This window comes from Drosophila yakuba, chromosome 3L (assembly GCF_016746365.2).
Source record: "Drosophila yakuba strain Tai18E2 chromosome 3L, Prin_Dyak_Tai18E2_2.1, whole genome shotgun sequence".
Lineage (NCBI taxonomy): Eukaryota > Metazoa > Arthropoda > Insecta > Diptera > Drosophilidae > Drosophila > Drosophila yakuba.
Genome location: NC_052529.2, coordinates 11,834,554 through 11,851,054, shown reverse-complemented (window position 1 = coordinate 11,851,054; position 16,501 = coordinate 11,834,554). Strand labels below are relative to the sequence as shown.

The window sequence follows — 16,501 nt, the reverse complement described above, 5'->3', positions numbered from 1 at the left end:
GAGCCAAGGAAAGTGGCCACAAATAGAGCGCGCATAAGCCAAATCCTTTATTTGCCAAAGGAAGCTGCGACAGTGGCACTAAAAAATATGCATAAAAAATGTTCAACTAGAAAATTAGAAAAATGCCAGCCAAGGCAGCACCACATACCCCGCGCTTTCACTCTCGCTCTCTTTCTATCTGGATTTTTTCTCGGGGGAAAACCTTGAAAGTGCATGTGCCAAAGCTGAAAACAAAAATGTTTCAGCCGCTTTCTGTCGCCTGTGTGGCGCGCGACCCAATTTCCCATCTGCTGGTGGCTCTCGTGGATCTGGGGCTACTTGTCCGGACTTTGGAGCCAGTGACACTGGGCCACTGCCAAGCGCTGTCATCTTCCAGGCAAAAGATTGAGTGCAACCAACATTTCGGCTGGTCAGATTAGGGCGTTAAAACTATGCTGTTTAAGGGATTTTCCACTGCACAAAGGCATATCTTAAATACTTTAAAGGATCCCATAGCAAATGAAATAAAAGTATTTAAGTCTGAAAAAATTATAGTTCCTAGAAATGAAAACGCTAACCAAAACATTCAAGAACTTAATTTTAATGTAAACCACAATGCGTATACGTAATGTTAGAATATTACGTATACGCAATCTATCTACGTTTACAAAACTATAGATCATTGGCATTGCTGAATAACTTTCTGATTAATACTTCGCAATGAGCGTAACTTGGTCAACATCTAAATCCAAAGAAGCTCATTAAAAATATGGTACAACTTCTGAAATAAACCTCAGGCTATAACCTGTAACAAAAGCTAAAGCTAAGAAGCAAGTTGAAATTGCAACTAAAAACGCGGTCGTAAAGAAAGTAATTCCGCTGGTTTTTGCATCCCGAAAATAAGAGCCATCTTCGAACATTATTGAGCAGCACTCCAAGAAGCCACATCAATATCGATGGCAACAAAATTAACCTTAATTATGAGGGCTCAGTGCTCGAGATGCCGTGTTCATGTGACAGTTATTATCCATGGAGGAGGGCAGTGATTTCGAGCAGGTTCTGCTCTTAAAGGGAACCCATCGTAAATAAGTTAGCAAGCGAATGGAAGGTCATAAAAGCGAAAGTATCGTAAAATCGTTCTGCCAAATCAGCGACGCCGTCGAAAAAGGACCACAACAAGGACAACCAGAGAGCTCAACAGGCGCCATCACTCAATGGGCCAGAAACGAGGATGGAGATGGAGCTGGAGATGGGGATGGGGATAGCGACTGGGAATGGACGGGGCCACAACCTTAAATCAAACAAGGTCAGCACGCACGTACGCCTTCATGGCCAAAACAACGAGAATGGATGAGGCACTGAATCACCGGAATCGCCTCGTTCGGCCATTTGGAAGGATGCAGTGCCGCCTGTCAAATTAGGACACTCTTATCGCCCATCAAGGATATTAATTTGTGGCCAAATACGGCTGCAATAAATATATTTATCGAATTATGCACAGCCATGTAATACATTTATTATAATTTATTTAAGGCAAGGCAATATTATATCATGACTAAGTTTAGCCAACAAACATTGAGATGAGCTACCTATTAATTTAAAAATATAAACTTAGGACTTCTTCGCTTATTTACGTTTAAGTGCATTTCAAGCACATTTCCTTCAACATGATACTTTTAATAAGCCTGCAAGGATCCATTACCTGTGCAGTTGGCATCTAAATGGCTGCGATAAGCACCTTAGCGAATACATATATTTGTCGAGTGACTTGTTTTGCAGTCCCTCTGTGCATATTTGAAGATTCAGAAGTTGCGAATCAGACGACTTGCGGTATTTGCCACCTAAGCAGCTTTGTAAGTTGTCCGCCATCCGGGGGATTCAGTATTGAAGCTGGCGAGGAGGTGTGTCGGCCAGGATTTATGAATTTGACTTGAGTTGGGACCACTTTACACCACTTGTCGCCACTTTGGTGGCAGTGGCAAAATGGCAAAAGTATGTAAATTCACTCCATGCTGGCCACAGCAAAGGCCAAAAAAGCGGGAAACGAATACAATTTTACGAATATGTAAATAGTTTTTGACAAAAGAAGTTGTCACTGCGTCATGTTGGGCGGTGGCCGCAAAAATCCAAAATTAAAATTTTCCAGCACACACATACACACTCACAAAAAGCCAAGCAAAAGTTTGCATTTTCGGGCTGCAACAAAATTAAAATATGCCACAAAGCGCGGCACGTCGAAGATGCAGCACCAGCAACAGCACACATGTTGGGGCACAGGACGAGGAGCAAGGACCAAGACCGGGTTGCTGTGTCAAGAAAGGCAGCCACAGCAAAGCCTACAAATGTCGGGGGAGGCTATCGTGGCAGGAGCTGCTGGCAGGACGATGATGAACCCCCAGAGGAACTTTCATGAGCCAAAGCCAACAACATTACAAATTTACACAGCTGCGGGCGGGGGAAGGTGGGCTGTGCGGAGTGGGTGGAGTGGAAGGAGTGTTTGGGATGGGCGGAGGTCCTGGTGATGAACCAGGCGACGTGACGCATACACGTGCCAAGCGAAGCGGGGGAAGCGGGAGAGGAAGAGGACCTCAAAGGAGGCGGAGACATCATCATCATTTTGCACTTTGCGGCAGCGACTGTGGCAGTGGCAGTGGCAGTGGCAGGGTGCCGTTGAGGCTGGGAATGAGTATGCCGATAACGTGACCAACCAGCAGACGACAGTGGAAAAAGTTTGCCAAGCTCTGCAATTTAATTGCGGAATCAAATTAAATGCCTTTTGTGGCTCATCAATGAGGCAATGCAATGCCCTGAGTGTGCGAAAAGTTTGTGAATATTTCGCTGGAATTTTTTGCCCCATGAATGATAACATCCTTCAGCTGTCATAATCTAGATACTCAAGTTATGGTTGCTTTTACACAGCGTAAAATATTACTGACACACTCGGGATAAAATCAATATATATTTCGAAAATATGTCATAAAGTCCTAAAGAAAAGTATTCTGTGAAAGAATTCGTCAGTGTGCAGCATGCAAATTCCTAGGTGTAAATTGGTCTTAATTTCCATTATGCCACGCAGACTGTTGCACACTTGCATGCGGGCCCAAAAGGCCAGGTGTCGTGGGAGCGGAATGTGATGCCACTCGAGTGCACCTTCCGCCTTCCCACCTTTCCGCCCACTTTTCCACCCACTTTTCCAACCTCCTTATTGTTCCGATTGCAGTGCTCTGTGCAGGTACATATGCTGATGGGAAATTAACCACAGAATCAGAGCACATCAATACGTGGCCCGCAGTTTAAGCGGGTTTGCTGCTCTGAATCCTGCTCCTGTGCCTACTGCCTGGATGCCAATTTACCAATGGCTTCCGAATGCTTGTTCACTGGGAGAAATTGTGCTTAAGTTTCCCTCTTATATTTAACAAATGCAAATTGTTATCTTCCCAAGTTAAGGTAGTAAAGCAATTATGTCAAATGAAAAGCTATAAATTGATTCCATAGGATCGTAACTCATGGCTCACATTTTACATTTAGCAAATGCCAGTTACTGTAATTGATGATTAGACAGCAAATACTAATTTGTGGATACTTTGGCTTGCAGATTGACATCTCCTGTCGGAACACAAAGAACACCGTCAACGCGCTCCTGACGCGCACGAACTTTGTGACACTGAAGTACGTGACCGATGGCTGGGGAACGGATGCGAACGGCTTCAAGCTGGTGATTACGTCGGTGAAGGATCCCAGTAAGTGCAGCAGAGCAGGAGGAGGATGAGTTACCATTACAAGCCCATTTCCATTTCCTTACAGAGCACACCTGCAAGGACTTCACCTGCGCCACCCGCGAGTTCTGCATCCATCCCGATCTCCTCTGCGATGGCATCAATCACTGCGGCGACAACTCCGACGAATCCGTGCACAATCTGTGCCAGAGTAAGTACACTGCTATCCTAAAGTTATAGTTTTTAAAGACCCCAATTATATTATAAATAGTTATTATGCCTTCCAAGCTATATATTAACTCCTGTTTGTTTCCTTGCAATTCCCAGGTGAGACGAGCAGCACGGTTTTCGGCCTGGACATGACCTGGTTCGTCCTCATCGTCGTGGGTGTCCTGCTCGTCCTGAGTGCGCTCATCGTGGCAGTGGCCATTTGTGTGTGCCGCCGCCAGGACGAGAATGCCGCCAACCAGAACACCGCGCTCCAAGGTAGATCCTGAATATTGCTTCATTCCCAACGATACCAGAAACTAACTATGTTTCTTGCAGTGCACCACACGGCCGACACGAACGGGTCGTCGAAACATCTGCACTACCACGGCATCAGTGTCGGCGGGACACTGACGAGGGAGCACACCCAGCTGCCGACGTCGGGAAACTGGCATCACCCTGCGGGACCATCCGGGTACCACCGCACTCCACACAACTACTTGAAGATGGCCACCAAAGTCCGTCCCATTTGGTGCTTGGCAAATTCCGTCAATTAGGTCAAGATCTCTCCCACAATTCCGCCGGGCTCAGCCAGACGAACATCGCCGGAACCGGACATCCCAATGCCAACGCCGTCGGCGCTGCGCAGAAGGACGAGTGGTTCGTCTAGGACCAGGCAACACTGTGGAACGATCGATTGACTTGAGCACAATAATCTGTACTTTATTAAGTAAATTTATGGATATTTGCAGAGCATTAAATGAAGTGAGTGCAACTTAAATGTATATCCTATCTTGGTATTTTATGGATAAAACTTATTATCTTTGCAGGACTGTAAGACTATAATTAACAACAATTAGTGTGGACATCACCGCGCAGGGTGTATTATATAGAGATCTCTGCTCGTACCCAAGCAGAATCTCGAACGCATTGGGCAGAACCTGCCAGTTCTGTCGGATAACCAATGCACCTGTAAATAGATTATAAATATATTATTTTGATTTAGCTGATTAACACTAGAAGCTGGCTACCACAAGATCCCACAATCCCATATCCTCGAAAACGAAATGTAATACAGAAGATTACCGATCATCATAATTTTGTGCAAGTAACATACATATGTTGGCATTTATTTAGAGAATTACATATGTTTAGATGGCAATTAGATTTGAATTATTGCTCTTCGATTAAAAACACTTAGTTTGCATAGCGGGTTGCGTTCAATATGCACGGATAAAGGATAAAGATCCCCAAAGTAATTGTATAACGAATCAGATGTAGTCGCAGATTCAGAGAGGTAAACTAACACTAACGTTAAACTAAATTTTGAGCGAAACAATCGTAAGCATTTAATTGAATTGTGAACAGAAACCGAAAGAAGTATTAAAGCTCAACAAGAATAACCGATAACTGTCATTAATATAATATATACAACTTCCGAATCTTACAAATTTGAGATACATAACTGGCTGAGCTGCTGGCCAGGGCGTTTTTACAAAACTTAAGCTGAATTCTAATCACAAAATGGACACAAGAAGATCAACAAAAACAAGGGATGTACATAAGTAGTCGACAATATACTTACCAAAAATAAAACAAACAAAATCGAAACTTCAAACGCGACTGTCATCTATACAATTTCACCTACCATTGTCACCATTGTCCACTTGGAAGTCTGCACTTGCCCGATGATCAGCATCGGATCATCTGGGGAATCTCCGATAGAAGCAAACATTTCACAGAGAGACTCATTCCTCATTAAAGAACCGAAAATCGAAAACCGAAAACCGAAGAAAACGGAAACCAATGCTAAACGGAAATATTCTGAGACATTAAGGACAATACAGTGAAATCTTTTGCTTTTGATACAACCAAATTGAGACGGTGTCGTGGCATGCATTTTAACCTACAGAAGTGTCCGAAATACAATTTTCTACAATCAACCAAATGGAATTCTACACAAAATTAAACGAACGTAAAAAATACATAAACAGAGTTGAAACATTTTGCTACAAAATCGAATGATAACGATCATATTATATATTGACGACGATGTGTGTGAGGAAACATGATATGTAACTTGAGAAAAAAAAAAAACCAAACTAAAATGCTTCAAAACGATTGTAGTACTTCCCGCCGTTAATATTTTTTTAATATATCGTACATACTACAAATACAGATGCAAGTCTTAATAATAATACTAAAACTAAGAAGCAATAAGTAAGAATTTTCCGCTGCTAAAGTTCGTCTTTCAAAATACTTCCATAGGTCCGGTTAATTAAACAGTTTAACAGTTTTGTGGCTCCCAAAAAATGTTCATTTCCCAGATAATAACCGAAATACTTACAACCATATATGATCTTTTGCTAAGCCAGAAAAAAGAATATCAAATTAAGTAAATAATTTTATATAAATCGGAGAGGATGGCGTTAGGTATACGTTCAACCTGATCAATGCGATTAAGTCAAATTAAATTAGTTTTGTACTTAGCAGTAACGAAATGGAACACCCGACAACTAAATGAACTACTCGTAATCTTCTAGGCATTAATTTCAACCTTCTTTGGCCCTTCTTTAATTTGACAAAACTACAAGCGTCTTATACTATATCATAAATTATAGGAAAATGGTATTATGATAAATTGAATTTTTAACCAAAATTATAAGCAAATTGTATTAGGCGTCAAATTTTAGAAGTGAATGAGAACCAAGAGGCACCAGAACCAGAAAAGGAAAAAGCCGAAGGAAACCCATTGAATAGATATATATGTTATGTGTATGGGCTAAAATCGCATTCATGCATGGCAACAAATTAATCTTAATTACTTAAAAACGATGATAATAAATGATACTAATTAATAACTGAATAACCACAAAAGCTAATTTATGCAATACAGGAATATTGAATACTGAAAATTATGCGTCAATAAAAACGTTTAGGCAAGATTGTATTGTAATATCTAATCGTAATTGTACTCGTAATCGCATGCCTACTCCCCACTGGTGAAAATCGGTTATAGATCATGTCGTATATGAGTGTAGTTAAAATATACAAATATTTACCTAAATACAATTCAATCGGCGAATACACGGGAATCGATCGAATCAGGAGCAATGGGCCGTGTAGTTTGTAGAAACAGCAGAATTCCGATGATTTGTAAAAGATAATAGGCCAGTTTGTATGGATGGGAAATGGGGAAATGGGTGGGGAGAGCTTTTCGTTTCCCAGTGTAAGTGTTACAATGTGTTAAGAATCATTTTTTACCTTCTACTGTCTCTAAATCTCGAAAAGACTTTGCCGCAATTAGTCTAACTCTAATTATTATTATTATATGTGAATGTATGGTACACCGAATATTCTGAAAATGTCATTTTAAAGTCTCCTGCTTCGCCCACACGATCATACAAATGTGTGTGATTCAGATAACTAACGAAATCTTTAAGTTCGGTGGAAAGTCATGTACACGCAGATGTAAATTAAGTACTTTTCGTGTGGAGGGAAGGATAACTATGGGCTTAAAAGCTATTTAAGTATAGATTGAGCCACGGACAGCAAATCGTAGTGCAAATGTTAGTCAATATTTTGCCATAGAACCAATGCCCAATCGCAACTCCACTAGGGAGTGTGCGTAGCATTATTTTCCTGATTCAGTTACTGCACGCATTTCAAAACACAGAAAGTTCACAATTTTCCGAATATTTTGTTGGTTAAATACAAAACAAATGAATGCATACCGAACAGCGACGGAAATAACTGGGAGATCAAACTAAACCAAATCGAATGAATGAATGAGCCTAGGGGATCGCGTAAAGTAATGCTTAGCTTTGTGTTAAATTGCTGTTGAATATAAATGTAATTGTACAATGATAATAATTACGATGGCATCAAACACACTCACACACACACACACAGATCATCCACAGGACACATCAGACATGAACCATGCAGAAAACAGAACCCAAATCCAAAAGAAACTAATTATATTAAAATAAAGAATATAAAACGTTAAATTCAAGCATTTCATTAACTGATGACTAGTAGTAAAGTAAGTAGTAATGGTATATTAAATAACTATAGAGCAATACTAAAGAACTGAAAACATCAAAGGCTACAAAATATATTATCTGCCTGCTAGACGGTGAACTCCTCCGATGAGGATGCCTCCGTGTCGGCATAGAGGATCATCTCCAGGTTTCGCATCTTGCGCTTCTTCTCCTGCAGGCGCTTGCAATGAATTTGCGCGAGGCAGTTCAGCGAAGATACTACGAAACAGGTGACCATGATGAAGGCACAGAGCTCGAATGCCCGAACCAGATAGCTCAGATAGGCCAGGGAATCGGAGGTGCCTGTTCCATGCATCTGCTGCTTCGTGGACCGCAGCAGGTCCTTGATCATCTGCTGCATCGGGGGTCCCAGATAGGGTACCTTTCCCAGACCGACCACAAACTTATCGACTAGTTTCTCGGTTAGAGACGCGATAACGAACAACTGCTGTATGGTGGCTTTGACCAATGCCTTGCCAATCAGGGTGGCCACAAAGAACTTCCAAAAGGGCACCAGAAAGTGTCCGCAAGTTATGCCGGCCAGGTCGAACAGGGGATTGGGAATGCTGGCACAGAATAGTATTCCCAGGAACCCCACTCTCCGCATTACCCGCTCCATGAACAGCTTGGCACTGTCAAAAATGTCTAGCTTTCGCTTTTCACCCAATAACATCTCTGCCTCCGCTCCATCCAACTCCTGGCCGGAGAGCCGTGCTCTACGTGCCACAAAATATGGCGGCAACTCCCCAAGAGCAGTGCCAATGCCCCAGAGCAGCGCCTCCGGCCGCACCTTTGCTAGAATTTGCCACATATCTGGGTAATTGCGCTTGTACGGCTCCTGTGGGCAGACCTTTATGTCCGGATATGGCGGAGTGGGAAAATCCAGCGTCTGACACTCGTAGGCGGCCAGAGTGACTGCTGCTATGTGGGGTCCCAGGTAGAGCAGAAAGGTGTGCAGACCGGTGCCAAAGCCCACAGAGGACAGCACGCCAAGCCCCAGCCAGTAGACCGCAAATCCAAACCTCTGCTGGCAGAAAATCACAAAACCGGCATGGGGTCCTGGCAGTAAACAAAACATGCCCAACAGGAGCAGAACGCCCATCAGCCACAGATTCCACAGCCTTCCGATGAAGGATAGCAACAGTTGACCGGCCTCCAGGCTTCCATACTTCAAAGTCTGCACAGGACGACGCCAGAGAACCAGGGACTTCCAATCCAGGCGCTCCTGAACCATTTCATCGAAGGCATCTATTTCCCTGGACAATGAAGTGTTTGCTTCCATGATTGCTGGTTCTATTTCCACACTAGGCACTGTGCTATATCGTGTTTTGAATCTAGGGCTCAGAAGATTTTGATGAGGGTATTCACCCATAGCAGCAAAGTCGACTGTGATTTTGTGTTTCTTTTATAAAATGAAAATAATATTTTTTATTCAGTTAATATTGTGTCGAAAATAAATGGGTATTCAGCCTTTTCATTCAATATACCATATCTAAAGTATGCTGAGCTTTTGTCTAGATTCTTAATTAGTTTGATCTGCTGTATAAAGAGTTTTATGTTGCCAAAAATTCAATGGACCAGGTGGCAAAGGTTTTAGCCTGCCCTCAAAATACTCATTCTTTGTAGCCTCTAAGTGCTCATCCTCGGCCTGATACTTATATGTACTGATCTGAGTAATAAAGTTCTCGATTTCCAAATTCTCTTGCGATCCAATTGTCTCGTCCTTCAAAACGTGCAGTAATTTAGCACTGCATTAAATAAATAACTGGTAAATAAAAGTATTCAAATTGAATATTTAAAACTCACATTGTTAAAAAGTGCGAGTCATCCAGGCGCAAATTGACAACCATATTTAAGATATACTTCAATGGCAGAAGGCGATTGCATTGACTTGAACTGGTAACCTCCAATCTCCTAAAGCGCATGTTTTTGATCAAGAGATTAAGAGAATCTTTAAAGATAAAAAAACGCAGCAGCCAGGAGTCAAGAGTACTGGAATTCTTATCAATCAGTTGAAGATGGGCAGATAGAGCCATGGAACCCTTCTTGTTCACGTTGGAATCTTTGTAAATATGAAACTGTATTACCGACATACAATGGAGATAGCTTTCAATCCGATACTCCATTAAAACATTTATAAGCTCTTTAATCTCGGAGTCCAGATATTTTATTGAAGACTAGGATTAGATGAACGATATTATAAAAGATAAATTAGTCCTTAAAAAACCTTACAACATTAAAAAGGAAAGCTTACCATTTTGTATTGCACTAGTAGCTTCCAAATTCGATTAGTGGGAATGTCGAATTTCTCCGACTTCATGAGCAGGCGGAACATATGGTGCATATCGGCAACATATGTATTGGAAAGCAATTCAGGCTGTGATTCACGTGGTGGTGAGCTTATTACTTCCAGGATCTCGTCATATGCAGCAGAGTCAAGGACTGAATATGGTAACTGATTGATGTGCAATATGAGCATAGAGCAAACAAAAAACTTGGCTCGCTTTAAGTCAATGTTTTCCTTACTTAGTTCGGAAACGCAAAAGTCTTGCAGCTGTTTTACCAAAGCAGATATTCTTTCGATCATCTCGTCATTCGAGTCCTTGAGATCTCCGTGCAAGAGAACCAGCATGGTAGCCAAACTTTCGGCCCCATAAAGAGCTGTAATGCAAAACCCTTACTCAATTGTTCATTCCTAAAACCCGTCATACCTTACTTATATTTTCATTTAGTGTGGGCATTTCTAGCACAAATTTGGCGAGTGTTTCGTAAATGTCCGCCACATAGCGAACATGTAACTTGTTAACCATTAGGACGGCATGGACGCGCATGTAGCTTTTGGCATACTCCTTCAAGAGCTCCTGCATTTCTGGGCTCTCGGGATCGGTGTTGTTCAGCTGGAGCTGCAATGATGCTTGCTCATCACGCAAAGCCCTCGACGTGGTAGTATGTATCTGGATGTTCCCTGTTGCATCCACAGAGCGCGATACATTCACGTAGAGCCTATGAAACTCAGTCTCGTCAATGGTGTCATCGTTTAGGAAATTATCCAGACAGCTGCTCTCCAAGTTTAAAAGCAACTGCAAGATAGTAATGAATGAGTAACAAATTTATAACTTTCAGAACTCTGTTAAAGCTTACATCAGCATCACACTCAGCTACTGCGTCAAAATCGATCAAACCATAAATTCCGTAGATCAGCGGTCGAGTGCCATTTTGGTTTGAAGCGGCCTTCAGAATACGAGGCCAACAGCGCAGAAATTCATTGATCTGGTCACGAGCCACTGGCAATGAGGAATACTCTGCCATATGCATTTCAAAGATTATGCTTGCGGATTGCGCTGCAATAAGGCTCAATTCAACACGAACGTTCCGAGCTGTGAGCACAAGGGCGTAAAAGTCGAACTCCTGCAGTGCGGGAAAATGCTGAATAAGAGCCTTTAGATACCGCGTCAGTTCGTTGCGAAACTGTTCATAGGTAGTATTCTTTCTGGGGTTTTCGGGGATCTTTACGTAGGTCTCCAGAATGTGCTGTGCTATTTCCCGTTCCTGGTGCTGGCGCTGAGAAAGCGTAATGTAGACCTTGGCTGCCATAGAAGCAACAGTTACCGACGAAACTGACATTCGCAGGACAACATGAAGGAGCTCCTCGTGGAATCGTTTTGTAAAGCACTCTGTGCTGGCTATATTTCTATAATGAAGATGCAAGTAATGTTTACAGATCAATAATTAATCTATTTTATGATAACATGGTTTTTTACTTATGTATTTATCTCTAACTCAACTTTACCATTTTACTTATATAGTATATATTCGTATACCTTTGAAGAGTCATCAAATACTTTAGTGTGGCCAAGAGCAAAGGTCTGGAATTGCAGTCCTTGAGAGTTTGAAGCTGCAGCACAATATATTTCACAGTAATCAGTTCATTGGTAAAACAACGCAAATAATGACTGTGTTCAGAGCTCTCGGCAAACTGCCTAATCATGGCCTCTAGAAACTCGTATGCCTTAATATAGCAGTTGTCCTCGGACATCTGTTAGAATGAAATAGTGTATAAATTTACTGATAATTATAATTGACTAGGTCTTACCACAACCGTCAGGATGCAGTATACGAAATCCAATGCGGATTTCTCGGTACCGCAGAAAGTTTTGTAGTGCTTCCGGAATATGTCCAGCATAGGCGGGACGACCACATCGCAGGTTTCCTGGTAGCTACTCGGCCATCAATCAAAAAACATCAAAACAGAAACGTATTAATCTTTAGTAAATACAGATAAATTGTGATACTTTTAAGGAGTCAATATTATTCATATAGTTAAAAAGTATTACTTGCATATTCTATATTAAAATGCATTAAATCGTATCATACGTACAATATGCCATAGCGAACGTCCACGGCGAGTGCCAAGCAAATGCCCTTGAGGCCCGAAATATTTTCATATTTGGGCAGTAGTTCGGCCAGTCCGCGAAGAATGCTGAAAGCTGAAAAAGGTATTTAATTGGTGAGACATTACCTCTATATATATGACTACGTAACGTACACATTCTGGCCAGCGGTTCGCAGAGGAATCTATCCCCGGAGGTGCTGTTGCTGAGCTGCATGTTCCTGCACATCGCTTGCACCACCTTGATCCACTTCAAAATCAGATTCAGGTAACATGGCAGCGGCTGGGTGAGCTCATCAAACTTGGTGCCCTGGGAATCTTTGGCCACCAGTTCGCCGACTTCGGCCAGCAAAAGAGGCAGGCGATTCAGGAACTTGTCCAGTTCGGTCATCACCAGTGGCACCGGATCAAAGATATAGTTGGGATTGGCATCGCGATACGGATGATCTTGCGTCTGGCTGAAGGCCTGCACGCTCACGTTGAAGTTAAGGCCCAGGACACGGAAGCACTGGCCCACAAACTGGTGTGACACCTTCGCAATCCAGTTATCCGGGTCAGAGGTCACGGCCTGCAGAAAGGCAATGGCGAATTCGTTGGCCACCGTCTGAATTCCACGTTAGTCATCGGAATAGCATTCAACAGTATAACATAATACTTACTGCATACTTACTTTCGTGTTACCAACTGTCGAAATGGCACTCACAAATTCCATTTTAATTTCATTTACTTAAAGTGACGCCAACTTTTAAAAAGTTGTTGTATTGGTAAGTGCCAGTGTTGAACATGGTATTCAAATGAACCGATGAGCTTGATCAACGAATATCGATTAGTTTTTGGCGCCCAAAAACATTGAAAATATTTGAACACCATGAATTAAATTTTTTATTAAAAATTTCGAACACCTTGAATATTTTTTTTATCAAGCAGTAAGTAACAATATAAAAAGTATAGTATTACTACTTATATTTTATGTTCTTATGTTCCGTTCATATGATCATAAAATAATAGTATACATATCTATGTATCTCGTTCTTGCTAATTTTGCAACTCCAAAGATGAACTTATTATATTATGGATTTGAATCCATTTTTCTGTTTGGCATACCAATTTAGAAAAGCATTACATTATTTCGAGATGCCAGTTGTGCGCCAATTAAATAAAATCCGAAGTTGAGATTTCCAACAAACAGTTTATTGAGTAAATATTCATAAATGTACATTCTGTATTTAGTAGCACAGGGCATATGCTACTAAATGCATATATTTACAGCGAAGATGCACATGATGTAAAATGATCGAAAATGTCTATGTTTCGAACAAGCAAAATGCACTAATAATACAAAATTTACATTATAAATATTTCATGTTCACTAAGTATGTAACTAAAGTAGAAGCCTAAATTAAAGTAAATACAGTGTTCTTCAAATCAAATCAAATTTGCAGCTTTAACGCCAGAGCAACAACCTATATGTTTTGGTAAAGAAAAATGCAAATACTTGAATACGCCAACATTTTAAATGCGACCAATCTGTTTAGCTCTTGCCCAAGGCAAAATGACACTGGAGGTTCTAGGGGTTATCAAATAGACTGTGAGACAGGCACTTCAGTGACCCCTACGTTTCAACTGTGATCTTAAAGTTAAGCCAAGTGTGGCAGCAGATCTGATCTTTTTGGTTTGAATGCTAAAATACGTCTTGTACTTGAATTCCTTGGACGTTACTATCTCTCGCACTAGTACTTCTTAAGTTGTTCGTAGGTTATAAAAAATATAATATTCCACGGACCCATCCTCACCCAGGTGGGAATGAAACCTTTGTACAGGGCGGGGAGTCCTTCGTTCCTGATAGTCTGTACAGCGCAGTCAAGACTGCCGCTGTACAGCTTTGGTGTGGCTGCTGCCGTGACCACTCCATTTATAGTAATGCTAACGTGACGCTGGTTCATCAGGCGCGTCTGTAAGAAGGAATAGGTTAGGACAAACTTAACGGGTGATAAGACTAAGGTGCTTTCATACCCGAATTACATCAATAGGCGTTGAGGCAATGGCACTGCCTAAACTGGCAATAAAGCTCGAGCTGCAATTTAGAAAAATGAGCTAGTTAAGCGCACTATGCTCGCAAGTGCTTTACGTCACTTACATGAAATGATTGGCCACGTGATCTCCAAAGGCATTCATTAACTGCAGCTTGCAAAAGTCGTAGACGGGCAGCTCAACAGAGGCGATAACCACGGCGCGCTGAGCCGTCGGACCCACTCCGCGCCAGAGTCCGCGAACGCCCTCGTATTTGTAGATCTCCCCGAAACAGCCCAGTAGGCCCTTGTGCTGTCCCTTCCCATGCACCTGCATCCGCACCTTCAGCACGTCCGTGGGATTAGCAATAGCCGAAGAGATCGCTCCTGCAGCCGCCGCGCACAGAATATTGCTCCACACCCGCTCGCTGCCGTCGTCGTTCGTCAGCAAACCGCGTTCGTTGGCCAGCTTCTTCAGGGTGTAGTAGGTTCCAAACTTGATGGTGCCATAGGTCGCCTGCCTTAGAACTGCTGGCCAAATACTAAAAAAAATTGTAAAGTTATCAAACAGAAATAAAACCAGTAGTAAAAATCGATTCAGGTCTATATAATCTATTGAATTGAACTGTGACTTGGGATCAATATCAAATACGTAGCCTAATGGTTTGGCTGCCGGGCAAAGTTTACCGACTGATTAAACATGCCGCCCCAACAAACAATTTATTTTTGGCCGGCCGTGAGTAATCATTATCAATATATGTCTCCTACAGTCCAGTTTCAATAACTTGAACCCTTACGTATGCAATTTAGTTATAGTTAAGCCATTTAGTTATAAGAGAAATTTCAAAATTATACTGAGACTATTATAGCAGATCTATTATTAATATAGTAATATATGAAATAGCCCATTAGTTCACCATACAGAAGTTCCACTGTCCGTACACTCATTATGCTCCCCAGCGGACGAACACGTGACTGTCACGTTTGGCGCGATAAGAATGGCATGATGGTACCATGTTTTGAGAACATGCCAACCGCCGTAGAACCCCCACCGATTCTTACCCGGAATACAGGGCCCGCAGACCCTCCTCGCGGGTGATTTTCACAAAGGCATCGGTCATGCCGCGATATCGCAGCTGGGAGAACGTTTGGTCGATTTTCTGACCTTGGATTTGGAGGCGCGTCTTCGTTGTGTCGATAGGAAAGGTGCCTGCAATGCATAGATTTGTTTACAAAGATTCGATCGTGGCGATAGCAGCTCCAAGTGCATATAGCCGACGCCCAAGTAGGGGGGCGTGGCCTGCTATATACCCAGCTACTTGTTGTTTACCAAATTCCGCCGTAATAGAGGCGACTCCGCCGTAAACGAAAGGCCGCCAATCCTTCACTTCACCCATTTCCGGCGCCGCACCTGTTGATGTCCGGAATCGAAACGAATTGCGCTTGCCCCACGGAACCGCCTCACTCTCGCCGCTTGGTTGCGCAACGAATTAGATAAGCAAGCGGTTTTATTGTGATTCCATCGCTTAAATACTTTTAGTTACCTTAACTTTAGAGACAGAAACAAAAACAATAAAAACAACTGCGAGGCTTTAATTCAGTGTGGTCGCAACTTTTCTCTCCCGGAATATCGAGAAATATCACAATTTCTTTTGGTCACACTATACAGCGGGAAATGGATTTCCCGCCAAATTTGAACAGAACGGAAAACATTTCAGATAAATTTTACAAGTTTTTACCTAGGGAAAAATAACTTAGAAAATGATTTTTATATGTATAATTTTTTTATGTTTTTAGCTTTGGAAATCGTAGAGCGAGGATTCAATCCTTGGTCGTAAACTTGGCTAGAAATAAACTGTTTTACATATTCGAATATAAAAATTTCAAAGTACATTTGTAGCATCTAATTATATTTGAGACTTGTATTCCTTTGTGTAATTAACATTTTGTATAACTATTAAATAAATAAAAAATGGTATAATTATATATATTTAATGACAATAAAAACCACTAATAATATGCTGATTTATTTAATTCAATCAACCAAAGATTAATATATAATACGCTTCTGTAGTTTATTGCCCAGTCAGCATATTTTAATTGAAAATTAATAATAATAAAATACCGATCAAAGATTAGCCAACGACAAATATAAAT

At 41.6% G+C, this 16,501-nt stretch overlaps 4 protein-coding genes across 6 annotated transcripts in view; 1 reads left to right on the top strand and 3 right to left on the bottom strand.

Annotated features, from left to right (window-relative positions):
- LOC6533770 overlaps positions 1-7,872 on the top strand; it is a 33,585-nt gene extending 25,713 nt beyond the window's left edge. For both annotated transcript variants that reach the window (XM_015194771.2, XM_002094438.3), the window contains exons 4-8: positions 3,575-3,719; positions 3,784-3,906; positions 4,023-4,181; positions 4,242-4,667; positions 4,733-7,872. In XM_015194771.2, the coding sequence (XP_015050257.1) occupies positions 3,575-3,719; positions 3,784-3,906; positions 4,023-4,181; positions 4,242-4,459 (645 nt within the window). In that variant the 3' untranslated portion in view covers positions 4,460-4,667; positions 4,733-7,872. The remainder of the gene's footprint in view (positions 1-3,574; positions 3,720-3,783; positions 3,907-4,022; positions 4,182-4,241; positions 4,668-4,732) is intronic.
- A 71-nt stretch (positions 7,873-7,943) lies between these two features.
- On the bottom strand, positions 7,944-9,384 carry LOC6533769 (vacuole membrane protein 1). Its single transcript, XM_002094437.3, has one exon. It carries the CDS (start codon positions 9,315-9,317, stop codon positions 8,034-8,036), a length of 1,284 nt encoding a protein of 427 aa, XP_002094473.2. The 5' UTR covers positions 9,318-9,384; the 3' UTR covers positions 7,944-8,033.
- Positions 9,385-9,467: 83 nt separating this feature from the next.
- On the bottom strand, positions 9,468-13,109 carry LOC6533768. The gene is made up of 10 exons (XM_002094436.4): positions 13,006-13,109; positions 12,492-12,939; positions 12,324-12,432; positions 12,039-12,162; positions 11,767-11,981; positions 11,087-11,636; positions 10,662-11,025; positions 10,200-10,606; positions 9,752-10,122; positions 9,468-9,693 (listed from the first exon to the last, which is right to left on the bottom strand). Exons 1-10 carry the CDS (start codon positions 13,045-13,047, stop codon positions 9,468-9,470), a joined length of 2,856 nt encoding a protein of 951 aa, XP_002094472.2. The 5' UTR covers positions 13,048-13,109.
- A 395-nt stretch (positions 13,110-13,504) lies between these two features.
- LOC6533767 (mitochondrial uncoupling protein Bmcp) lies at positions 13,505-15,956 on the bottom strand. Of its 2 annotated transcripts, XM_002094435.3 has the most exons (6): positions 15,889-15,956; positions 15,675-15,817; positions 15,407-15,554; positions 14,473-14,886; positions 14,349-14,409; positions 13,505-14,287 (listed from the first exon to the last, which is right to left on the bottom strand). In XM_002094435.3, exons 2-6 carry the CDS (start codon positions 15,739-15,741, stop codon positions 14,066-14,068), a joined length of 912 nt encoding a protein of 303 aa, XP_002094471.1. In that variant the 5' UTR covers positions 15,742-15,817; positions 15,889-15,956; the 3' UTR covers positions 13,505-14,065. The 2 variants fall into 2 exon arrangements, with proteins under 2 accessions (XP_002094471.1, XP_039230171.1); XM_039374237.1 differs by having other exon boundaries at positions 15,675-15,924.
- Positions 15,957-16,501: the final 545 nt, after the last annotated feature.